General features: G+C 48.6%; 1 protein-coding gene across 6 annotated transcripts in view; it reads right to left on the bottom strand.

The window, feature by feature from the left end:
• LOC119178190 (ATP-binding cassette sub-family C member 4) overlaps nucleotides 1-26,280 on the bottom strand; it is a 2,441,444-nt gene that overhangs the window by 510,529 nt on the left and 1,904,635 nt on the right. For all 6 annotated transcript variants that reach the window (XM_075869787.1, XM_075871012.1, XM_075871549.1 and 3 more), the window contains one exon: nucleotides 13,926-14,029. In XM_075869787.1, the coding sequence (XP_075725902.1) occupies nucleotides 13,926-14,029 (104 nt within the window). The remainder of the gene's footprint in view (nucleotides 1-13,925; nucleotides 14,030-26,280) is intronic.

Below are 26,280 nucleotides of genomic sequence, written 5' to 3'. Positions count from 1 at the left end.
ATGCAGTCATGTTATGTGATACCAAGTTTGGTATTGAAACCATTATCGAAACGGCCAGGAGAGCTAAATTTCATAGGCGGATAGATAGATAGATAGATAGATAGATAGATAGATAGATAGATAGATAGATAGATAGATAGATACATAGATAGATAGATAGATATCACGGGTTGAAATCCCGGCTGTGGCGGCTGCATTTTCGATGGAGGCGGAAATGTTGTAGGCCCGTGTACTCAGATTTGGGTGCACGTTAAAGAACCCCAGGTGGTCGAAATTTCTGGAGCCCTCCACTACGGCGTCTCTCATAATTATATAGTGGTTTTGGGACGTTAAACCCCACAAATCAATAAATCACAGATAGATAGATAGATAAATAGATAGATAGATAGATAGATAGGTAGATAGATAGATAGATAGATAAATAGATAGATAGATAGATAGATAGATACATAGATAGATAGATAGATAGATAGATAGATAGATAGATAGATAGATAGATAGATAGATACGCTCAAAGTCACCGAAGATCGCTAGCAAATGCTTCGCATTTAAAAACCTATGGACTGTTTTCTTGCCCTTAGGCCGCGAGAAACCGGCAATGGCTGAAGTTTTCTGTGGATCAGGTTTTATAGCATTTTTACTGACGATGTGGCCGAGAAGTAGCAATTCTTCGTAAGCAAACTGGCACTTCTCTGGCTTCAGTGTCAACCCAAAAGATTTAATAGCCATGAGTGTGGCATAGAGCTGCGAAGTTTTCTCTGAAGACAACAACATCGTTCAAGAATACGAGGCATGTTTGAAACTTCGTTTCAGGTAAGACAATGTCCGTAGCTCTCTGGAATCTGGCTGGCTCTGTGCAAAGTACGAAGGGCATTACTTTGAATTAATAGAGGCCGTCCAGCGCAATGAAAGCAGCTTTTTCACTGTCCCATTTTTCGGCTTCTACTTGCCAATAGGTGCTCTTTGGGACCATTGATATGGAGTATTTCCCATGGCAAAGGCATTCGAGGGTGTCGTTCATACGTGGTAGCGGATAGACATCCTGCTTTGCAACGTCGTTCAGCCGGTGGCAGTCGACGCAGAGCCTCAGCGTTTTGTTTTTCTTTTTGACCAGCACAACCGTTGATGCCCAGGGGCTTTGTGACGCCTGAATGGTGTCATCACGCAACGTATCATTGACTTGGTTTTTGATGACCTCGCGCTCTTTGTGACGAGACTCGCTAAGGGCTTTGGTGAGCAGGTTGCACATTTTCTTCTGAAATAATGTGGTGCCAAGGAATTGTGCCTTTTGCTATTTTCAGTGTCATCGAAAAGCAGTTCCAGTGTCGTCGAATAAGGACCTTCAGCTGTTCCTGCCTAGGCATTGGCAGCGCAGGGTTCATGTTGTAAATGGGCTCCACAAACAGGGATTAGACAACGTCTTCCACTGACGAGTCTGTGAAGATGAATGACTCGCTTATATCAGTGAAAAGTTCCTGAAACGCGATGCTCGTGCCTATGTTAAGGTGCTTTTTCTCTGCAGTGAAGTTTGTGATCAGCACTCCTGAGCCTCCGTTTCTGAAGTAAGCAATACCTCTGGCGACAAGAATGCTGCGGTCAAAATTCAAGGCTACATGTCTTTCGACCGTGCCATCTATTTCTTCTGAGGCGTCGCTACTGACGGCCACGAGAGTGCTCAAGTAGGGCATAAGGCTAACAAGTTCTTCGACTACGCTCAAAGGCTAACGACATTCAGCCTCCCTATTCTGGTTTATCAATTGATCTGTGACAGCATAATGGGCTGCGATTTGAAGCTCATGAAAGCTTCTTGTTCATTCGAAAAATCAATGCCGACTGTGACATCTCGGGAACATTGCTCGAGTATGACAAATGTATAGGGTATGTGTCGTTGCGGATTGTAAATCTTGTGGTGCACTTTCCCTTCGGCGTGACAAGGTGTCCACCAGCCGTGCGCATCTGTACGCCGTCTCACTCGGTCTTTACTTTATTAAGGTTAGATGCTAAGCGCCCACTGATCACTGAGTAATCGGCGCCTCTATCCACGAGAGCAGTAACGTTGAGGTCATCAAAAAGTACGTCGTGGTTTGTATTTTTCGGTCTTGCGTTTCAGTTAGGGTGAGGTGTTGGGTCACGGCTCCGTCGCGTAGTTAAGCTTTCCATTCGTGACGTTGCAATGCACTTTTGGAACCTGAATTTCATTGGGGGCTACGTCGTCGCCTATTTGACGTGCTTGGCCCAGCTCTTTCTTCTTCTGCGGCGGAGCTTCTTTGAAAGTTCGGTGCACAGCACCAACACCTCCAGCGGCCACCGAAAAACTGTGACCGGCAATCTTGTGGCTGGTAATGGGCAAGGAATGGTGAGCGGGACAAATACCTGGGTCTCCAGACATTGTTGGCGAGGTACTCTACAATTTTCCGTGGACGTTCCCTTCGTTGTGGGTGGGGAGCGGTGGCGGGAAACCCACGAGGACGCATTTCTCTGTACTGGCAGTGGCAGTAGACATGTCCCACTTCACCGCAGTGCTAACAGAGCCGGCGATGGTCATGTTCTCACCATATATCCGTCTTTCCTGGTGCGCCGCACATAGGGAGCGGTGGTGGGCTGCCCACGAGTTTCGATGGAGGACGACGTTGCGGCATGGTAGTGTCCTGGCACATGGCTGCCATGCGTAGTCTATGGTGTGTGGCTGCGGCATATGTCATTGCTTCTGGTTACTTAATTGCTTGGCATGTTCTGCGCATCCCTAGTACGTACTGAATTTTCTCTTACGATAGATATAGCGCGAGATCAAAACAACGACACAGCTGTGTCGTCGTTTTGTCCTTCTTGTCTCTGTGTCATCGTTTTGTTCTTGTTCTATAACTATCGTCATGCCATACCAACTAGCCCAAGCTGCCACACTTCTAAGTTCCTCTTACGGTCGCTAGGGACGGGACCTCCGGTCGTGATGTCAGAAACATCATGTGCTTTTCTTCACGAATGACGCGCCTAATCGTTTTCTGGAGGTTGATGTCGTGCGGGAGGTAAGGTAGAGTGACTTAGGCGCTCATTGAGCTCGTTGAAAAGCGGTCATAGTGACTCGCACGTCATTGCAAATACTTTACGATGTTGCTAGCCACTTTTAGGAAGTCTTGTAATGCAGAGGGAGTGTTTTGTATAAGCCCAGCAAAAGATTCTCTTTGACGCCTCTGATCAAGAAGCGCCCCTTCTTGTCCTCGGACATGGCCAAGTCAACTTTTCGAAACAGGCGGTGCATTTCTTCTATGCACATCAGCACAGATTCTCAAGGCTGCTGCATGCTCGTTTGAAGCAGCATTTCTGCACGCTCTTTGTCATTCTCGCTGGGAAATGACTTCAGTAAATGTTACCTAAAGAAATGCCAGGTAGACAGTGATGCTTCGCGGTTTTTCAACCATACGTTGGCTACTCTTCCAAGAAAAAAAAACGGGCCTCTGCTTGCAATCATCGTCCCAGTCGTTGAAAGTGGCTACCCTTTTCCAGCCATTCCTGGGCATGTTCCCAAGGTGAGCCATGAAACTTCGGTAGCTCTCGTGGTGGCTGAACCACAGTTGGTGTCGTGGCAGTGTCAGTAGGGATAATTGCTGAAGTCATCGTCATCTTGATTAGGAGAGCGCCGAACTCCGGAGGTAGGTTCTGCAGGCGGCGGCTTGCTCACAGCGCTGTAGAACCGTCAACTTGAAAAGCGCCATGGGGACTGCTGCTTCTGCTTCCCGAAGGTGTACTAGGCGTGGGACCCCATCTCTACCAGATGTCACGTATTGTTGTGACTTGTACCACAGTAACTCAAAGGCACTTCAGGGCAATCACTTTATTTGGCAGAAATCGGGCCTTAGATTGTCGGCAGTAACATCCTAAGAACGCAGCTGCCGTACCGGCGGATCAGACGAAAGGAACACTCGCGCCTCGCCGCTTCACATACACACTGATTTTACACAGCAGTGAACCGGCTTGCACCTGTTATCAATACGAGGACAGAATGAGACACGATATCACCATTCTCACGTGATCATGCGAGGCGTCTACTTTTTCGCATGTAAAGAAAATCGTCATGAATGATAAGCGTGCATTTTCATCGCGACAAACCAAAAGACATAACGAGGCAATACCGTTCCAATCAGTAATAAAGAAAGAGCACAATACAGACACAATACAACTCCGCCGTGTCTAATATTTGTTGTAGTGAATCATACCGATGAAGGGACTGGCGCGTGTAGGGTAGATGGGTGTAGGAGAACGACGAAGACAAAGTGTGTTGGATTACGTCCTTATTAGTTTCTCTTTTACCTTTACTTTAGAACAGTGGTGACAACCTTAACTCACGTTTACAAGGAGTAAGGCTGCCGCAATGACAGCAACAGCCGTTACTTCCCAGAGACACCCTGCGAAATATGACATGTCGTCGGCGGCCCTGGAACCTCTTGTTCAGAGTATGCAGGGAAGCTTGGGAGAGGCCGTGGGGGCCCAATATCAAACATCCTGCTAAGAGCGCCCCATCAGCCTCTTCTGTGTGAGTTTGATGTCCATGGTACGCCAAATCACCCTCAAATATGAATCGTTGGTGCCAGTCTACCTAAACCAGATTGCGTGCAAGCCCTTTTTTCACAAGGTAAGGCTGACAGAAGAGCCCTTGTGCAAGATTTTGAAACTCCCTTCGCTACCCGCTTACTTTCTCTTGAGGCCACTCTCGCTCAACGTGCCCTGACGGCGGATGTGGTCGCTGACCTAGCTTCGCGACTTTCTGTCATTGAGGAGCAGTCTGACCATAAGCAATGCTTAACTACCTCAGTCGAACGAAATGTTTCTATGTCAGCTCAGTCTAGGTTTTGGGGACCACATTTTCCACCGCCTATCTTCGGAGGCACCCCCTCGTGGGCAGCACCTTCGGTGGAGTTCAAGCCCGTTGCTGCGCTAAACGACTGGACAGTTAAAAATAATTCTCAGACGATCGTGCAGCAGCTCCGTCGCGCCGCGGCTGAATATCTCGAGTACATTCCGCAAGCCGTGTACTCGAACAATGAACTTCTGGGCTTGGAAGTGTGGCAGCTTGGGCTAGTTGGTATGACATGACGATTGTTATAGCGCGAGAACAGAATGACGACAAGAAGACAAGAAGGTCCTTCGTGTACTTCTTGTCTCTTTGTTATTGTTCTGTTCTCGCGCTATAAATATCGGCTGGTCTTGCTGCTGGAAACTAGATTTGGTGGCATTCATTTTTTCAGCTCTACCTCCCACAACTGAAACACATTCGGCATGGTCACTGCGACCTTCAAGAACTCGCTGCTCACGTCGATAACTCATCCTAGCAGATTTTGTCGGGTTACCCTACTGCAACCATGCACCTGATTGCTGGTAATGCCTTTGTTGATGTCGTCAATAACAAGTGTCCAGTGATTTGTCGACCTCAGTAGTCCAATCGACGTACGATCAGCTCTAGTGGTCCCTTTTGAGGCGGAGATACAGGAACGCTCGCAATAGCTGAGGATTCGTACCGGAGGCCAACCTACGTGGACGCACCAGCCGGGACCTGGCATTTTGCTGCTACTCGGGTCCACGGACGCTCAGCCGTACACCGCTGAGCGTCCGTGGCGATGTTGGGAATTTCGCTAGGAACTCTGCTCGAGAGAGTGAGTCGCTGACAAACTCGGCTTCTACCATACAGTCTTTCTCGGGATACTACAACGAAGGCCGCTGAGGGCACGACACCACATGATGGTGGAAGCCCCTCTTCTTTCATTTGGCCAACTCTGCTGGTGGAGCTTAGATCCCCCACAGCACGTTGAAGCACTAGTGGACACAGGGGCTGCCTTCAGTTATTTAGCGATGAGTTTCTTCTCTGGAAGATTTTCGGTGAGCCTTGCGCAGGTCGATCGACCCCATCTCGCCATAGTTGACGAAGTCGCTCTACCTGCACTCGGCGAAGTCTACCTGAGTGTGTGTGCGCTTGGCAAGACAGCGAGACAGCGGTTTCGTGATGTCGGAAATATGTGTGTGACAGTGATCTTAGGCTGTGATTTGTGCGCAGAGTTAGGCATTAGTTTGCTGTTTAAAGGCACTGATCGCACCATTGAACTAAGATCTACTGCTTCTTCACCAACCCGAACAAGTGTTGATTGATTTATATGTGGAGCTTAAGGTTTCAACACCACCATATGATTATGAGAGACGTCGTAGTGGAGGGCTCCGGAAATTGAGACCACCCGGAGTGGTTTAACGTGCACCCAAATCTGAGCACACGGGCCTACAACATTTCCGCCTCCATCGGAAATGCAGCCGCCGCAGCCAGGATTTGATACCGCGACCTGTGGGTCAGCAGCCGAGTACCTTAGCCACTAGACCACCGCGATGGGGCACCCAAACAAGTGGTAAAGCTGCCAATTAAGCCCGCTCTCAGCATTTGCATTTCCCGTTAAGTCCTGTCATTTACAGAACACTTGACAAGATGCGCTCCGTGATCACTGACAACTACCGTATGTTGAAAAATCAGATCACTATTTTTTCTGTAAAGTCGGCATTCTAACAACAAGCTCGTGTATGGCCGTGGGTACAAACAGAGGCGAACAACACCAGGTTGGAAAACTACCCCTGCTTTTCATTCCTGTGATTATGGCAACTTCAGTTAACATCTCCTTGTTGTCTGCTGCGTGGGTTCCCGTTTACAGAACCGACAGGCTCTTGGTTTTTGAAGGACATTTTCGTAGAAAGCATCGTTTGTTTCTGACCAGGAGGTGCATTCGCAATGCTGCGGGTCCTTTATCACTGTTCTGGTAAAACGTTTGCAGTGCTTGTCTTTAACCTATCCGAGAGTATGATGTGCGTGCCGTCAGGCACTGTCCTCAGTACCTGTACATCCCTTGAAGCACCATCGGTTGAGCAATAGTAGAACCCATAGCATCTTCATCACCAACTGCATCGCCTTTAGACTGCAATGAGTTCAACTTCAGCCCAAACTTCACTCCATCACAGAAAGCTGAAATTCAGACACTTCTGTAGAAATTCCGTGACTGCATGGTGATGTCTCCCAGTGAGCTCAACCACACTCCTTCGGTGCAGCACAGAATATACTCTGACTGTGAAGTACCTTCTTAACCTCAACTGCGTCAATTCTTTGCATCTGAACGCGCGAAAATTGCTAAGAAAGTGGATGACATGCTCAAGCGTGGTATCATATCATGCTTGTCAAGTACGTGGTCATCCCACGTGTTTCTGGTGAGAAAGAAAGACAGCACGATGCATTTCGGTGTTGAATATCAACGGGTAAAGAGTGTCACCAAGCCTGACCGGGTATGCTCCGTCGTCTCGACAATGCCCTTGACCGTCTGCATGGTGCCCGTTTTCTCACTACGCCGGATTTTTTTTCTGGCTGATGGCACGTAGAAATAGCCCCAAATGACGCTAAGATGACCACATTTGTAACTTCAGACGGCCTATACCCGTTTAACCGACTGCCATTTGGTCTCTCCGACGCTCCTGCTACATTTCAGCAAATAATGGACCAGGTCCTTCGTCATCTCAAGGAATAGATGGCTCGGTTTATTTAGATGACATAATTGTTTCTGATCCAACGTTTTCCCAACACCTAAGACGTTTTAAAATGGTCTTGCGTGCTCTCCAAGACGCTCGTCTTCGCATTAGGCCTTTCAAGTGCTTCTTTGGCTTCTCGAAAATTCAGCTTTTTGGGGAACGTGGTCAGGGCCAAGGCATCAGCCCTCATTCCACGAAGCTGCATACCATTACCCCCATTTAACCTCCCACCACGACTACACAGCTCGAAAGTTTCTTGGGCTTTGCTTTATATTTCAGACGGTTTATTCCTGACTTCACTTTTCGCACGCCACCTCACAACGAGCTACTCATGGAAGGAGTGCACTGGAAATGAGGTCCCGACGAAGAAGCGACTTTCGGCGACCTCAAGATCGCCCTTGAAGCACCTCCAACGCTCACGCACTATAACGAGAATGCCGCGACGATTATACATACCGATACCAGTGGTCTTGACCTTGGAGCTGTTCTCTTGCAAGTTAATGAGGACGGACAGGATAGACTAGTCGATTATGATAGCCACCGGCTTAGTGAACCCGAGAAGTGATATCACACCTATGAACTTTTGGCGGTAGTTTGGCCATTCCAAAAATTTCCTCCGTTCTTTTACAGTAAAATCCTATGGTTGTTACCTACAACGTCACCCTTTGCTCTATTAAAACAAAAAAACCCTCAATGCTAAGTTCACCAGGTGGGCTCTCAAACTGCAAGATTACAACTTTTCATCGTTTAAGGTTTTATAGCCTAATGGGTTAGAGTGGACAAAGAAGGGACACAGAGCTGAACTCTCTACTGAAACAAGTTTTTTTTTGTACACCACAGAGGCACTCGCCATGAAGACGCTGACTACCTTTCTGGCAACGCGAAAGCTTTCAGGAGCATATGCCCAGTTACTGTAGTGTTTGATTTACGAACTACACTACTAAAAGTTGCAGAAACTGTCAATATATCCCGGCGACTATCCTGGGAAGTACGCACTCCCAAGCGTCATCATGAAAGTGATTCTGCGTCGTACATCATTCGAAAGAAAATACTTTATCACCGAAATCATCGGAATGGGTCATACGTGCTTGTTGTGACAGTAGTCATGCGACAATTGGTGCTGTTCATGTGGCATGACGCTCTGACTGCCGATCATCTCGGCCTGCACAAGACGCAGGCACGCATCAAAGAGAAGCTTGGGTGGCAGCGCAAGCACAGTGACATTTGCCGCTACGTTTTGTCGTGCATGATCTGTCAAGCTCGTAAAGTGATTACAAATCCGCAACCGGTCCCCATGCAACACATTTCTCATCTGCAAACATACTTTGAGATTGTAAGACTTCAACATATAGGACCGTTTCCAGGTACGTCGCGCGGCAACAGGTTCTAATCGTTGCCACGGAATATATCACGAAGTGGACTGAAGTTAGGGCTGTCCTGACCTTTCGAATGTGCTCGTCTTCACGTTAATCAGCAATTGATTAATTGATTGATTATTGATATGTGAGGTTTACCGTACCAAAACCACCATATAATGACGAGAGACACCGTAGTGAAGGGCCCCGGAAATTTCAACCAACGGGAGGGTGCATGTTACAGGCAATCATGTCTGTAACATGCACCCAAATCTGAGCACACTGGCCTCCAGCAATCTCGCCTCTATCGAGAAGCGTTGATTAACGAGTGCGTCATTTTTCGACGCATCACGCCAAGCTTGCTCAACACTGACCGCGGCACGGCCTTCACGTCGCGCGCATTCAGAAACCTATTGAATGATCTTGGGATTCGACATGCAGCGGCCACTCCTCAGCACCCACAAACAAACGGTCTGGTGGAACGTAGAAACCGTACCATAAATGACAATCTCGTCATACACAAGTCCCAGTTATAATAACTGGGACAAATATGTCGCCGCCGCTGTTCTCGCCCTCAATAGGTCACAGCCGGAAATCATACGAGATTCATCGCTCAAGCTCGTATATGGAAGGACGCCAAGGCTTTCCGCAACAGTCTTGGTTTGAAAGCAACAGTGCAAAACCGCCTGAATAAAACCAATGCTTGACAGTTTTTCGGCAAAGTTCACTTTAGAGCACCCCTGGCCATACCACACCATCAGGTGAAATTTCGCTTGCCTTTCAACGAGAACCACACCCCTTTCAAAGCAAAAGACCTAGTGCTGGTTTGACGCAGCCAACGTGTTTCACGGAGTTTCCAGAAGTTTCTTTCCCGTTTGCCGGCCCATTTTGAGTGGTAGAAGCCCCAGGCCCCGCTACTTTCAGCCTTAATGTTGTTATCGAACTGGGCACCAAAAGTGGAAACCATGTTTCCGGTCATGCAAGTGAGCTGAAACTTCATATGCCACGTGATATCTGTATTCGCGGCTCAGTCTTCTAGCTCAGACAGGGCGGCGAATGTAGTGGATCATACCGACAGAGTGACTGGCGCGTGAGGGGCAGATCGGTGTAGGAGAACGATGAAGATAACGTGTCCTGGATTTTGTTCGTGTCAGTTGCTGTTACACCTGTAAATATGTTGTGATAGAGCTACTTTTACTCAGATAAGCCCTAACACAATCTAGTGCATTGAGCTCATTGGTTAGGGCTCCAGCGCTACTATGCATTGTATACATATGTCGCGTAGAAACTGCCGACATTGTCACTGTACGCTTTCGTCCCTGGTTTGTCACTTTTTCACTCTTCATAGTGCGTTCGTGGTCACAGTGCTGTGTGGTTCGAAGTGTTGTTTGCCAACCGCACCGCAATCACTGAACAGCTAGGCGCATCTGTCCGAACGCCGATTGCTGCCTTCATTTGGAGTCGGGAGGCTCGAGCTCAAACCGGGAACGTGCCGGCGCAAATTTTTCATGCCTGAATATTTACTAGTCTTGTGAAACGTGTGGCAGGTGCTGAGAGACCAATCCATCATCCATCACTACATCACTGGTGCTCCCCTTCCCTTTTCCTCGTGTACCATCACTGTGACACGGGGCCGAAGTCGACCACTTGTATCTCCCAAACTTCGCCATCATATATTCGCCAAGCTTTTTGGCGCCAGTCACCACTGAATTCGTGCTAAGCAGCGTCTCATTACGATCCAGCAAACAAAGCGGCTGAGTGCAACGCTGGGCGCGTGAATTTCTTCGCTGTCAACGCTTTAAAATGACGCGACACACGAAGTCACTAATACACTCATTTCGCCAACCCGATACAGGTACCATCACGTCCACATTTACGTTTTGGCCCACTCTCACCATCTCGAGCTACTTCAGACATCATCAGTTGTGTAGAGTGATATACCCCTAGTCCTGAAGCGTTTTCTTTTGTCAATATACCCGCATTTACTGTGGCTTCAGTGATCGTCAGCAGATGGAACTCCCGCTCCGAATGGCCCAGCTTCGTGCCACAACCAACGCCTGCCCCTATGCACCCGTCAGTTGCAGTCCCCATCCTCCACGAAACCGTCACCTCTATATGTGCCAAAGCAACTTCCTCCCTCAACTTGCCCCTTCGCATTTGGCCCATAAATATTGAAGCTGACCCCTGCCAACATGCCCCCTAAAATACATAGACTCCAAGAACAAAAAAATGGCCCCGTATCTGCACGTTATTTGCAAATGTCGTAGAAAGACGATAGTCTTGCGTGTGGAGAAAGTGAACAAAACATTTATTTGTAGTTCCGCGCAAGAAAATCGGTGAATGGTTTTCTGGAGGCACTGCGTTAGAGTGCCTCGAGCGTGCAGTGGAGGCGAATGAGCGCATCAAGTCACGTCACACGTGATACATGAGCGCCATCTGGCAGTTTTTTTGGAAAACAAAGGGCAAGGCCCTGAGACGGGCGTGTGCGCCCGTCTCAGAGGTGATAAGGTGTAGAACGTAAGGCGACGGGTAGGTGCAACCACCATGTCGTCTTAGCAAAGGGTTGGAAACACTGGCCTTTTCTTGCAAGCATTGAATGGTAAGCGCAGCGTGATGAACGCTACAGACCTTAAAATTACTTATGTATGGCTTTTCTAGTAAAAGCCACACATACAGCATACTGACGTGTTGTGATGGTGCCTCAAATATGTGCAATAATTGCTTTTTAATCGACAGTCGCACAAGTATGAACGCTGAATCTTGAGCAACATTGGTGGGCGCTGCAGAAGGGGTTGGCTGTTTGGCGTATCGGCTGGTGCTGTTTAGAGCACCCGGTTTGCGTTAACGGTGGACAAAAAGACAAAGGTACAGACAGACAGACCAAAATTTTTGCGTCGAAGGTCCCCAAGAAAACTATCGTCTTTAAAAGTGGTAGACACAGTCGTCCAATGCCTTGAAGCTCAGTTCCAAGTGAGAACCGTAGCGAGACTACCCATCGTGTCGTCCTTAGAATATCCGCTGGAAGGCGGTACATGTATATAATGAATACTTGATGAAAAGATGCGATATGGCGGTACTTGAAGTGTTCACTGGATGAACGTATGGACGAATGGACAGACAGACGCACGGGTGGCCAGAAAGACAGACAGACGGATGTCTGCATGGATGGATGGGCAGACAAGTGGACGCACGGACGGACGGACGGATGGGAAGACAGGCAGAGAAGAGTCCCATGAAGCTGGGCTCTTCCAACGGAAAGGAATGGTGAAAGAAGCATAAGTGTGATAAAGACGAGGATTAACCTGGCTCAGTCCCAGGCATAGCTTCAAGAAAGAAAGCAAACACACTGAACCTCTGGGCAAGAAGCTAAAAATTTCAAGCAATATGACAGTCACGTCATATTACTCATACTGGTCATATGCAGAAAAAAGAACAATCTCCCGCACGAGACTAAAGCGCTACCATGGCCTGTCATGACTCGCTTTATTGCTCCCAGCCACATAAACAAGCCAGTATTCCACAAGATTGCCAGTCCGGGTCAACACTGTACATTCTCCAGCTTATATGGCAAAACCAAAGAAGACTGATGTAAAACAGTGGGGCTGGGTGGGAGCAAACTAGCGTACTACCTTTTCAAGGCCATTTGTCTCACTTGAAAAGCCCGCCGAAAGATGGCAGCAGCTGGCTGGCGTTTTCTTCTTCCGTCGATTCACCTGGCTCCATCTCCTAGCCACAGCAAGAACGAGAGCCGGTGCCCACCGCGAGTCTGCGGTCACGTGTGTGTGTGTTGCCTTGCCAGCCTGCATGCAGCGCTCTCACACGCAAGTTAGTTATGTTCACTAGCTAATAGAGACTGACTGTTCAAATGCCATGCCGCTGCCTTCGTCCTCGCCCCTAAATAGACCTCAAACTCTTACGCACATGCCGGACCTTGTCCTTATTATATGTGCTGTAGGAACTCCTGAAGTGCGTACGTGCCAAGCTGGCTAAAACTCGGCACGCCGGTCCACTAAAATTTAAACATTGTAACAGGTGCGGTGAATTACAATCAACGTTGCGCGGCGCAGTTTCTCTGTACTGAGTGTTTAGGCACTGATTGAGCGCGAATGCACGCTTCATCACTTGACGATCAATGAAAGACCTCAACCTTAACAGGCCTGCTGTAAAATAGCTAGCCAGGAGTACTTATCTGCGTGAACGCCCCGCCGCGGTGGTCTAGTGGCTAAGGTACTCGGCTGCTGACCCGCAGGTCGCAGGTTCGAATCCCGGCTGCGGCGGCTGCATTTCCGAAGGAGGCGGAAATGTTGTAGGCCCGTGTGCTCACATTTGGGCGCACGTTAAAGAACCCCAGGTGGTCGAAATTTCCGGAGCCCTCCACTACGGCGTCTCTCATAATCAAATGGTGGTTTTGGGACGTTAAACCCCACATATCAATCAATTATCTGCGTGAACACCCCCAAAACAGATGCTCGCATCTTCCCATGAGAGGAACTCGAACAAATTTGTTGCATACTGGTGAAGATATGGCGTGATTCTTGCGTAATTGGGTATGGTTTGGGAATGCTAAATTGCTATTTAGTCTTTATTATTCGTATTTATTGTATGAAGGAGCTGCGTTGCCTTCAATGAGTGGTAGGACGCTTATTTTGGATTGTGCCCTACAACTGCTCGAACGTACTGTTGCTTCCCCCGCATCTATCCGAGTTAAGCAAAGCGTCTAGCGAAAGCCAAGAAAATACACCCTTAACTGAATTCCGAACGCGCGATCCGTTGTTTACATATGCCGGGTGACCGGCATGAGCAGTCGGTTTTTTCTTGCAGACGCTACCTGCGTCGGCCTTGCGAGGCGAGATAGAGGGGGGGGGGAGCGGCAGTTGGCCCGAGACGCGAGCATGTTCAGTGGGGGTGTCGACGGTGCTGCAGACGCAGGATTTGCGAGTAGGTGTGACTATAAAATGCTCCGCATCCAAAATTTGTTTCGAGCTTACTAGTCCAGGCTGACAGAGAGCACGACAGCTGCCTACTTACCTGGCTTTCAATTTCCGCTGACTGTCTCACGCCCCACTGGAACATTCCAGTGAGCATAAGGGCATTTGCGATGGCTAGACCGACTCCACCACCGGACACTGAACCTGCGTAGGGAAACATAATTCTGTCATGCCTTCTATTCATTACACTGTTTTATCAGTGATCCCTCGCACGCTTAGTTCAGTGTGTCAGTCTTTTAAATAATGTTCATTGTTTGTATGTTTTATATGTCTGCTCTGTTTGAAAAGCAGGCATACATTGACATACGCAAGTAAGAACGTCAAACACGGAGCAGTGCTGCACACTTTCTCTTGATGGCGCACCATCACTCATGGCGGCGCAAACCACATTCTACACGTACGCTTCCTTTCTCTTCGCCGGGAGCTCACGCAGGGAGCGCACTTGGCTGCATGTAGAAACCACAAGCTAAGGCAGCAGCGTGGAAAACTCGCAATGCAGCTGGAGCTCGGGCTCGCCGCCAAGACCGTGTGGTGACAGCCACGGGACCGGAGCGAAAAGGGCTCACTTGCAAGAAAACCAGGCCCCAGAAACTCTCAAGTTCCAGTGATAGCAGTAGAGGGCGAAAAAATCGACCGCGATGAGTTTCATCATGTGCGCATATTGTCACCTGGTCGTGACGTCGACGAAGGGAGCAGACAAGAGGTTGAAGATTAAACTGTTTACTCAGTCACACTTGTGAACACGTAAAATGTTGATGATGATGATATGTGGGGTTTAACGTCCCAAAACCACCATATAAATATGAGAGACGCCGTAGTGAAGGGCTCCGGAAATTTTGACCACCTGGGGCTTTTTAACGTGCGCCCAAATCTGAGCACACGGGCCTACACCCTTCCCGCCTCCATTAGAAATGCAGCCGCCACAGCCGGCATTCGAGCTCGCGACCTGCGGGCGAGCAGCCGAGTACCGTAGCCACTAGACCACCACGGCGGGGCTGAACACGTAAAATGAAAGTCACATAACAGCAAGAGAGAGATAAATAAAATTTATTTACACATCCAGCGTGCAGAAATTCCCCGGCCTCGCAAAGCGTGGATGTTCCCTATCTTACGGTTACGGCTGTTAGAGTCCGATAATCTCAGAGCCTAGACCTCGAGGATGTTTAGCTCCGACTAGGCGACCGTTACTTGGGTACCTCCGCGCCCCTAGATGGGTCGTCGGCCCCTTTTCTCTGTTGCTTCGCCAAAGCCTCCTCAAGCCACTGGATGGACATTACATCAAGACACTGGCACTGATAGCAGCGAGCAGAGTGTCGGCCGTCGATGAGCTGGCAAGCGGTGGAGCGTGTCGGCATTTACACACTTGCCACCGGACATTCTAGCGTTATCACTAGCGGCGACGTTGGTTCGAGATTAATCTCAATTGTTTCGCGAAGTGGGCGTATCAAAACAAAACAATGTAGTATAATTGTGAACCTTCTGGAACGAGGCGCCGTTTGCGGGGAGCGTTCCAGATGTGCTTCGTGGCCGAAAACCTAATGAAACGCAAGTGTGAATAAGAAACGCGCGTGGCATTGTCCCCCTCCCGAAAAGCATCGTACCTATGCTTAAAATTGGACACCGGGGGAAGAACAATAAACTTAAACACATTTTAAAGAACCAACAGTAATGTTCAATAACAGAGAAACAAGAGAAAACAACGAACAACCCTGTCTTAAAGCTCGCTAACGCGCACGAAACAGCATGAGGCGCACGGCATGAACTACTTCAGGTTGCGCACGCCGCCGCTGACAGTTCGTGATGCCGTCGGGGACAACCTCATAGCCGCAAGTACCGAGACGTCGAACTACCCGGTACGGTCCGAAGTGCCATCGATGAAGTTTTTCACTGAGGCCATGTCGACGCATCGACGTTCATACCCGAACGAGGTAGCCGGGCTGGTATTCCACGAACTGTCACGGAAGATTGTAAGGGCCGGTTCACGCTAGCGGCAAGCATGCATCGCCGCCTGACGTTTGACATTCTCAGGCAGCCGTGCGCGGCTGTTTCGTTCGCGCATGTCCGCCGTTCTTTGCCGTTTGAAAAATGAGTCAGAGACCCATTTTTGCGCCGCTTGCCGTTTGCCGGAGAGTGACGAAGCCAACCTGCGACAGAGGAGCGACATGACTGAGCCTCATCGTCAGCTCTCGCCTTTGCGCATCGTCTGCGTCTGCCGTGCGAAACTTGAATCTGCTTGCTTTTTGCTCCACGTTTTTCACCCTATGTCATGTGTCTTGTTCCTAAAGAACGTTCCCGTAGGAAATAGAGCATTTTAGCCTGTCTTGTATTTAAAAAGAGCACAGCAATTCAAAACTACGACTCTAAAAGCAAGCGTTCGGACAAGTGGTGCCTGTTATCCAGTATCAGCAACAACTAACAAACGTGTAATGTATGCCCTCTGAGATTCAGAAAGGCTTGCATAAACCTACATCATATATTTGAATACAGCTCTCAAAAACGGCGCCTAATCAATTCGACTACTGTGTTGTTGAAGCTATATTACATGAGTCTAAAGTGAATGAAAGACCAGTTCGGAGCTTACGAGCAACAGAGCGCATGGCGGCCGCTTGATAGATTCGAGGTGGTCGACAACTTCGTTAGGAAGGGCAGCCATGTTTGTTGGAGGCTCAAATGCCTCGCCGGCGAAGCTTGCCATGCACTTAGAACATCTCTTTTGCGGATGGTGCCGGCCGCTGGTCTGCGGCGCTGCACCGTCAGGGCATGATTGCCGCTAGCGTGAACCGGCTTAATGGTGGCTGTTGGTCGTCTGTTGGTTCTTGATGCGGAAGCGGGTGAGTTGTCGGGATTCTTCGGTGCGCTGAAGGTAGATAGTCACGTCAAGGTTTTCTGCGTAAGCGACGTTTGGTAGCATAGCATCGAGCTTCATGACTGGGCTCTTTCCGTAGACTAACATGTACGGTGACATCTGCGTCGCCTCCTGTACCGCCGTGTTGTATGCGAAAGTAACGTACGGAAGGATGGTGTCCCATGTTTTGTGTTTGACATCGACGTGCAGAACCAACGTGTCGGCGATTGTCTTGTATAGCCACTCGGTGAGGCCATTGGTTTGTGGGTGGTACGCTGCAGTCCAGTGGTGGCTCTGCTGGCTGTATACCAAAATCGCTTGAGTTAACTCCACAGTGAAGAACGTACCTTTGTCAGTGATGAGGACCTCTGGTGCGCCTGACGCAGGATGGTGTCTTCAACAAAGAACTGCGCTATCACGGCTGCACTGCATCTAGGCAACACACTTGTTTCGGCGTAGCGGGTGAGGCAGTCGGTGGCAACAACGATTCATTTATTCCCGCAAGTCGACGTAGGTAATGGACCCAGTAGGTACACACCAATCTAGCGGAACGGTCAGTGGGGCGGTTTGACCAGCTGAAGGAAGCCTGCTGGTCCTGTCGGCGGTGTCTTACGCCGCTGACTGTCTCGGCATGTTCTGACGAAAAAAGTGACATCAGCGACAAGTCGTGGCCAATAGTACTTTTCCTGCTGTCTTGCGAACGTACGGGAGACACCGAGGTGTACAGCCGTCGGGTCGTTGTGTAAGGTATGAAGAACTTCTGATCTCACTGTTGTGGGGACCACATCATCGTCATCATCATCATCATCATCATCATCATCATCATCATCAGCCTGACTACGTCCACTGCAAGACAAAGGCCTCTCCCATGTTCCGCCAGCTAACCCGGTCCTGTGCTTGCTGCTGCCAATTTATACCCGCAAACTTCCTAATCTCATCTGCCCACCTAACCTTCTGTCTCCCCCTAACCCGCTTGCCTTCTCTGAGAATCCAGTTAGTTACCCTTAACGACCAGCGGTTATCCTGCCTACGCGCTATATGCCCGGCCCATGTTCATTTCTTCTTCTTGATTTCAGCTATGACATCCTTAACCCCCTTTGTTCCCTAATCCACTCTGCTCTCTTCTTGTCTCTTAAGGTTACACCTACCATTTTTCTTTTCATTTTTCTTTCCTTCTCGTGAGGACCACGAAAAGGCGTAACTCGAAAGGTGAGCAGTTCTTCTTTAGGAGAACTCTGTTTTGCAAAAAGAACGACGCCATTCCTCTCTTGAACACCTTCAGAACATGCATGGTTGCCCTGGCGCGGTGGTTCGAATGGTGGCTGCGGCAGCTGCATTGCCGATGGAAACGGAAATTTTATAGGCCCTCGTGCTCAGATTTGGGTGCACATTAAAGAACCCGAGGTGGTCGAACTTTACGGAGCCCTCCACTACGGCGTCTCTCATAAATATATTGTGGTTTTGGGAAGTTAAACCCCACATATCAATCAATATTCAGTGGCACTGTTACCCTCCATGAAATTTAGGAGGCTCCTAAGTTCCCAGCCAGCTCGTTTTCGCTCGGCGAAGTCGTCGGCAGCTATGTTTCCCAAGAATCAGTCATTCCGGTCGTCCGAATGAGGTTCGTTCGTTCGACGGTTGCACAAAAAATGCAGTCGGCGTCAGGGTGTTATTTTTTTCACACTACTGAAAGAAAGCAACGTAGAATTCCAGAAGTCTTAGGCTCCACTGTGCGAGGCGACCCGTAGGGTCTTTCAAGCTAGCCAGCGACCACAAGGCGTGGTAATCGCTCACAACTTTCAAGGGCCTGCCGTAAGGTAGGGACGAAATTTTCAGGTAGGCCGTATTATTACAAAACATTCGTTTTCTGCTGTATGATAGTTGGCTTTTGCATCTTAAAGCGACCAGCTGGCATAACTGATGACTCTTTTCAGTCCGTCAGTTTTCTGCACATGAGCGGCGCCGAGTCCTACACTGCTTGCGTCGGTGTGTATTTTCGTCTAGGTGGTTTCGTCGAAATGCCCGAGCAATGAAGGTGTCTGCAGGCGTCGTTTTAGTTTCTGAAGTGTTTCCTCTTGTCGTGTCTCCAACTCAAACTTCATATAAGGTTCTGGAAAGTTAGTGAGTGGTTATGCAATGCGAACGAAGTTTTTGACGAACCTCTTGTAATACGCGCGCAGGCCAAAAAATGGCGCACGGCCTTCTTGTCGGGGGGCGGTGGAAAGTCGGCGATTGCGACTGCTTTCCGCAGATCGGGATGGACTCCACACTTGCTAATCACTTGTCCCAAGAACAGGTGCTCCTCGCACAAAAATATGCACTTTTCTGGCTTAAGAATTAGCTCCGAAGACTTGATGGCTTGGAGTACAGCTTCAAAGGGCCGAAGTTGCTCGTCGAAGCTCGAGAAAAACACAACGACGTCGTCCAGGTAAACGAGACAAGTCTGCAATTTCAATCCTCCTAGCACTGAATCCACAACCCGTTGAAAAGTCGCAGGTGCTGAAAAAAGATCAAAGGGCATGGCCTTAAACTTGAGGAGACCATCTGGTGTTATCGCAGTCTTATATCGGTCTCTCTTGTCGACTTCCATTTGCCAATAGTTAGTCTTGAGGTCAATCGACAAAAAATACTTAGCGTTGTGGAGTTCAACGGTGTCGTCTATCCATGGGAAGGGATAAACGTTTTCAATGCCAAGCATTTCTTAGCGAACTTCAGCAACTTTGAGCGTATCTATCTATATAGCCGCTTACGACTTTTAGCTCTCCTGGCCGTTTCAATATTAGTACCAATACCAAACTTGGTATGGCATCAGAAGATCGTATGACGAGTGCAATTCACCAGTCATAACATGAAAATCATGAAATGTATGTCATGATTTACCTTTCTTGGTCTTGCTGCTCTCGCGGTGGTTTCGTTCACATGACATGTTGGAAAACTGGTATGGTTTGACATTACTGCATCATCGACACAAGTGTCAGACCCTAACGTAGAAGTCATGACATGCATGTCATGTAAGTCATAAGTCAAGACTACACGTTACGTTCATGGGGCGCTCGCGGTCGTTTCGCTAGCTTCACATATACCATACTTTGTATTACGGGACGTGAATGGTACAAACATGATAGTCATGTGATGCATGTCATATTAGAACATGACTTCATGCCACGCTCATTATTCGCACCTGGTCGTTTCGCTAGCTTCCCTTATACTGAATTTAGTATTACGGAACGCGAGTGGATGACGAAGGTACGTGACTGGTGCAAACATGATGATCATGAGATGCGTGTCATGTAAGAACATGACTACATGTCACACTCAAGGCACCAATACACTTCGATAGACCCAGCACGCGTACGCGCCGGCGTTTGCTTCGTCGCGTCACGACAGTGATGCCAAGTCAGGCGCCGATTTTCCTGCCTTACGGCGCGTCGCGATGCGTTGCATTGACGCATACGCGTTTGAGCGCGACCGGCGTCCCTCCGTCCTAAGAGAGACAGACGCAGTGCTTTCTGGGTAACGTCTTCGGCACGAAATGTGCCATGTCGCATTTCACAGCGGTTGCCGCCGGGCCGCGCCGACGGACGCTGGTCGCGCCAGTCGCACCTGGCGTCAGACTATGCACTAGTGCTCGCGCTTTGCTAGCGCAGCGTCGCTGTGTCCAGCGTGCACGCACGTCAAGGTTACGTCGGAGTGTATTGGACCATTCATGATACGCTCGTGGCTGTGTCGCTCGCTCCACATATACCTAAATTCGTATCAGGTGACGTGAATAGATGATGAAGGTAAATGACACGTTCAAACATGATAATCATGGCAAGGAAGTCGTGTATGGTATAATTCACCTCCATCTCCTAACGTTGTGGTGATATTAAAGTGACATATTAACCTTTCTCATTCGTGCTTCGCATATAGATTCCCACTGTACGTGGGATATGCCATTTTTCTTCTTCGTCACTTTGTTTAGGCGATGATAGTCGACTCAGAAACGTAGGCCTCCGTCCTTGTTCAACACCGCGGGAGACGCCCAGCGAGTCTTCGACGGCTGCATTATGTTGTCACGTAGCATTTCGTCAATTTTTATCTTTACGGCCTCACGTTCTCGCGTGAAAACTCTGTAGGAGCTCTGCCTTAGTGTTCTTGAATTTTCCTCTGTAATAATACGATGTTTTGCGAATGAGGTGTGGTGAATTTTTGGCAACGACGAAAAGCAGTCTGATATAGCCACTACCAGTGGCCACAAACAATGATCGCTTTATTATCAAGCGCATACATTTTATAGCCAGATGTGACGTCATACATGTGACGATATGTGCGCGGCAGCATGCGGTGCACGTTATCACATTCCTTTCCTCTCACATTTTGTAAGTTTATTTTGCAAGGTCTTTGTGCTAGAAACGATCCGGTGGTTTGCGGATTCGTGTGCTGCGCCGTAACGTTTGGTTTTCCACTGACGGCTAAGCTGACTGTGCCTCCGTTTGTGACGTCGGAGCTACTAGCTCTGTCGAGCAGTTCACGTTGACAGGCGGGATAGGCTGTTCAGCAGGAGGCGTCAGATGAGTAGGCGCCTGTTTATCTGGAACGGACGTTCTGGCTGAGTTTCCTGCGGCCGGTGATTTCTCCTCTGCGACGTCGCTGTGCGGCGTTAAAGGGTGTCTGAGTCCGGACTTGGGATTCAAACTTGGTGTCGGGTCCGCATGGCGTGGTCGCATGTGGTCGGCATGCGTAAACCGAATTTGTTCGCGACTTTCACCACGTATGTCACAGCACTCACAACCTGTTGCACCACACCTTCCTCCTACGAGGCACACTCACCGCGCATAGTTTTTACGAACACTTTGTCACCAACGTCAAACAAACGCTCACGCCCGCGACGCACATCCCGCTGTTGTATGAGTTTCCGCTGCTTCGTGTGCATCGATCTCGAAATGTATGGTTCCAACAATGCAAGTTTTGTTCGTGATTGTCGCTTAAGAAAAAGCTCGGCGGGGGTCTTTCCCATCACACTATTTGGTGTGTTGCGGTATGTCATCAAGAAACTATCAATATTTTCTGGGAACGAATTACGCGTACCTAACGAATTCCTTTCCAACATTTGCTTCGCCAGAGCACGTTGCACGGTCTGTACGGTTCGCCCAGCCACACCATTTGAAGCTACATGGTAGGGGGGAGTGCACTTCTAAACTCTTCAAAAGCACTTCTAAACTTTTCAATTGTCTTTGCTGTTGAAGTAGACAACATTGGTAACACTTCGACTTACTTGTAATAGGCATCCACAAGGACAAGAAGCACATTTGTACTTGTCTGCGCAAAGTCTATATGAACGCGTGACCAACATCTGGCTGGATAACTCTAGGGTTGAACTGGTGCTAACGAAGATGCTGGTTGCACTGCTTGGCATATCTTGCACTTTTTTACATAGTCGTCTATGTCTAGGTCAATTCCTGGCCACCACACAAAACTGCGGGCTAGCATTTTTGTGCGGCTTGCCCCAGGATGTTCAGTGCGCAGAAGGTCAAGCACGCGATGTCTCAGTACTTCAGGAATAACAATCCGAACTCCCCAAATTAAGCATGCCTGCTCCAGTGACAGTTCGTGTCTGCGTACGTGATACACCTTTAGGCCTTTCGGGCATTTGCCAGGCCAACCACTCAAAGTGAAACCAGCTATACCACTTAAAGCCAGACATCGCCTTGACGCTTTGGAGATTTCATCAGTGGTCCGTGGAAGACACTCAAATACTGACTGTCACTCGGCTGAATCTACTACTGCTGGCACTGCTTGAGGCAATCTGGACAAGGCGTCAGCCACGTCCATGTTCTTGCCCTTATGGTACTTAAGGCGGTACTTGTATGCTGCAAAAATCATTGCCCAACGTTGCATGCGCGCTGCCGCCAACGTTGGTGAAGGTTTTGCTTCACATAAAATGCCAAGTAGTGGCTGGTGTTCTGCGTAAATTGTGAAGTCTCTACCATAAAGTTAACGGTGAAAATCGTTAAGACCAGATATCAGCGCCAACACTTTGCGTTCACACTGTGCGTACTTCTTTTCCGCTGCGGTGATGGTTCGCAAAACGAACGCGATAGGCCTTTCTTCTCCGCTAGTATCATTGAATATTACAGCACCTAGGCCGTAGGAAGACGCGTCTCGAAGCACTCCTATCGGTTTGCAACGTCATAGAAGGTGAGGACTTTGCTGCTAACGAGCCGCTTTTTTGGATCCACGAATACGTTCCTTCGTCCACGACCATTTCGTATCTTTCTTTAGCAGCCGATACAGTGGCTCAGCAATGGCCGCACAGTTTCTCAAGAACTTTCAGTAAAAATTTAGCATGCCCAAATACGCTTTTAGTTCGGTGACGTTAGTGGGCTCAGGCGCATCAACAATTACCCTGACTTTGGCTTCCGTGGGATAAATCCCTTCTGCTGTAACTGTGTGGCCCAACTACGTCACCACTTGTTAAAAAACCGGATATTTCGGCGTTCAACATGATGTTGAAGTCCCGTAGCTTTTCAAGGACCTTCTCTAGCGTTTTTTGGCATAAAGCCATATGAGATCCAGCCACGATCACATCATCGATATGCGCCCCACGTAAGAAATGTCCTTTAGCACTTCATCCATCAAGAACTGGAATATTGCGGGTGCACTAACCACACCATATGGAAGGCGCGGAAATTGGAACAACCCCAAACTGGTGTTGACCTTCAGAAATGATCGTGACTCGGGGCTCAGTGGTACCTGCTGATACGCCACCGATAGGTCGAGAACGCAGAACACCTTAGCCCCTGTAATTGCTTAATATAGGTCTTCTCGCCTGGGCAGCGGGTAATGGTCTGTTTTTAGGACTAGAATAATCGTAACTTTGTAAACACCGCAAAGCCTAAGGCTGCCATCTTTTTTCTGGATTACGACAAGTGCTGTCGCCAAGTCGCTGTGCGATACCTGCTATAGTATGCCTGTTTTTACCATATCACGGTGCTGTTCTTTCACTTTTTGTTTAAGTGCAAGTGGAACAGACCTGGCTCGACAGAATACAGGGTAGCATCTGCATTCAAAGATATTTTTGCCTAAAAACTCTTTACGGTGCCCATTGTCTGCGAAAAAACTGCAGGGTATTTCTTCATCAATCACATGGCTCTGTCCTCCGCGTTTATTTGACTTATTGTGCTTCTGTCAAGCTTGAGACGCTCAAGCCAATTCCGGCCCAGCAGTGCTGGCAGTCTCCCTTTGTTATCCTTCACTATCACTACTGGAAGAATCATGCTCTCCCCATTGTACACAACAGAAATCTCACACTGTCCCTTAAGTGGCATTTGTTCGCAGGTGTATGTTCGAAGTGTCACTTTGTTGGGCTGACATGTAACACGAGCGAAATGTGAATCATAGACATACTCTGACACTACAGTAACAGCCGCTCCTGTGTCGATCTGCATGTCCAGGAGTTTGCCTTCTACCTGAACGATGACATCGTACGAAGAGCGTGTCATATTTATGAAATGGTATACTTCGTGCTCAGAGTCCTCGTCTGAACGTTCTAAGGCAGTCGTTCTCTTTGTCCGCGCAGCTGTGTATATTGTTCTCAAGTGTCCTACTTTCGAGCAGTTCCGGCACACAGAGTGTTTATACCAGCATACGCTTGAAGAATGCCCTCTGCCGCATCTTTCACATCGCTCTTTCTTGGCAACGTGGCTCTTTTGAGCATTCTTCATCCCTTTCTTTGGCTGACTCCTAACCGCAATAAATGACTCCTCTTTGTTCGTTTCTTTCATTAGCGCTGCCTCTCTTGCCGCCATTTCTCGGTTCAAGGCAATCTTGCAGGTGCTGTCAAAGGTTAGGCTTTCCTCTGCGAACAAGGCTCACTTCGCCTCTTCATTGCGCACACCTGCTAGTAGCCTGTCGCGAAGTGCATTCTCCATGAAGTCACCGTAGTTACAATTCCTGGCCAAGTGCTTCAGCTCGACTACAAACTTTTCTACGCTTTCCTCTTCATGCTGAGTCCGCTTGTTGAACCTGCAGCCCTCACTGATTACCGAGCTCCGTGGGCTGTAATAATCTGTCAACAACCGCTTTGCTTCCTCGTAAGTCATCCTCACGTGGGGAAGCCGGCACTACAAGGTTCTTCAAGAACTCATAAACTTCTACTCCTATTGCAGTCAGGAAAACCGCCAGCTTCTTTTCCTCTTCTATGTCGTTCGCGTGCACAAACAGTTCAAATCGCTCTAGCTAAGACTCCAAATTCTGCGACTTAGCCACGAATGCAAAGATTTTACTTGACTCGGTCTTGACTCAAGACAGTCTTGTCGGTCACCATAAATCGTTCTCGAACTTGCGGACGACTTGAAGGCGACTTGGCTTGGTCGAAGTCAGATCAAGTTTGAAGTCAGCAACGGGGCTAGCTTGAAAGCAACTTCACGCGTTATTCCAAGATGGCCACCTCTCGAATGGACGTCACACGGAGGGTGGCCGCTTTTGAGTTTGCTTACCTCGCCATAAGCGTAGCATTTTCTGAGGTGCACTGCCTGCCAAAGATTCCTGGGCCCGCTTTACGTGACCGAGGTAATACGATGGAGTTGTACGACGAGGAACAATTCCACGCTCGATACAGATTCACGAAGAACGCCGTGCGACAGCTGCTGGGTATGTTGCCGCTCCACGAAGGTGGGGACAGTCGAAGACACCCTGTGCCTCCAGTGTTACAGCTACTGATGGCTCTCCGGTTTTACAGCGCTGGCACATTCCAAACAGTCACCGGGAATCTCGTCCGCATTCCAGTGTTGACTGTTTGCCGTGCAGTAGCAAAAGTTACGCTACTCGTCGCAAAGCACCTGTACGCGGTGCTGGTGCGCTTTCCGCAACCGGCAGCAGCTTCTGTAGTTATGCGGAACTTTTATGATGTTGCTGAGTTCCCTGGCGTTACAGGTTGTGCCGACTACGCACGCGTGCGTATTAATAGCCCCGGTAGTGACGACGCCAAAGTGTTTCGTAACCGTAAAGGCTATTTCTGTTTTTTTTCTAAAACACGACGACATTTTCGGTCGCTTTCGGTACAAAAGTGACTCGGCGCTGTGTCTGTGTGCTTCGTCTATCGTTTCGTCTTGTCTAGAGCGCTCTTTCTTGCTCAGAAATGCATAGTTTGTAGCACAACGCTACGTAAAATTAAACACACATAAAAAAGAGGTGCCCCTATCACGGGTTTTTTGATCCCCTTCACCATCATACAGCGAGACATTGCTGCACCCCGCAAGACAAAATTCTGCTGAGGGCACTGTCCTGACCCCCGCTTTTACTCTCGTTTAGCAAGCTAAACAAAAGAATACTATTCACATTTGATGATGATGTTGATGATGTCTTCAATATGGCTCTTGCTTACTCAGGGGGATATGCCAAGAATATAGGATACGAAATTTAAAGCCTTTGGAATGAAACCTAATCCTAACAGGAGGAGGATGAAGCACACGTAAATGCAGAAAGAGTGCAATATATTTTTTTTGCCATTTCGACCAGACGGAATAATATATCTCTCGAATATTAATTGCAGTAATATTGAACACGT

The sequence above is a fragment of the Rhipicephalus microplus genome, chromosome 1 (genome assembly GCF_043290135.1).
Source record: "Rhipicephalus microplus isolate Deutch F79 chromosome 1, USDA_Rmic, whole genome shotgun sequence".
NCBI lineage: Eukaryota > Metazoa > Arthropoda > Arachnida > Ixodida > Ixodidae > Rhipicephalus > Rhipicephalus microplus.
This window is presented reverse-complemented; position numbering and strand designations above follow the sequence as displayed.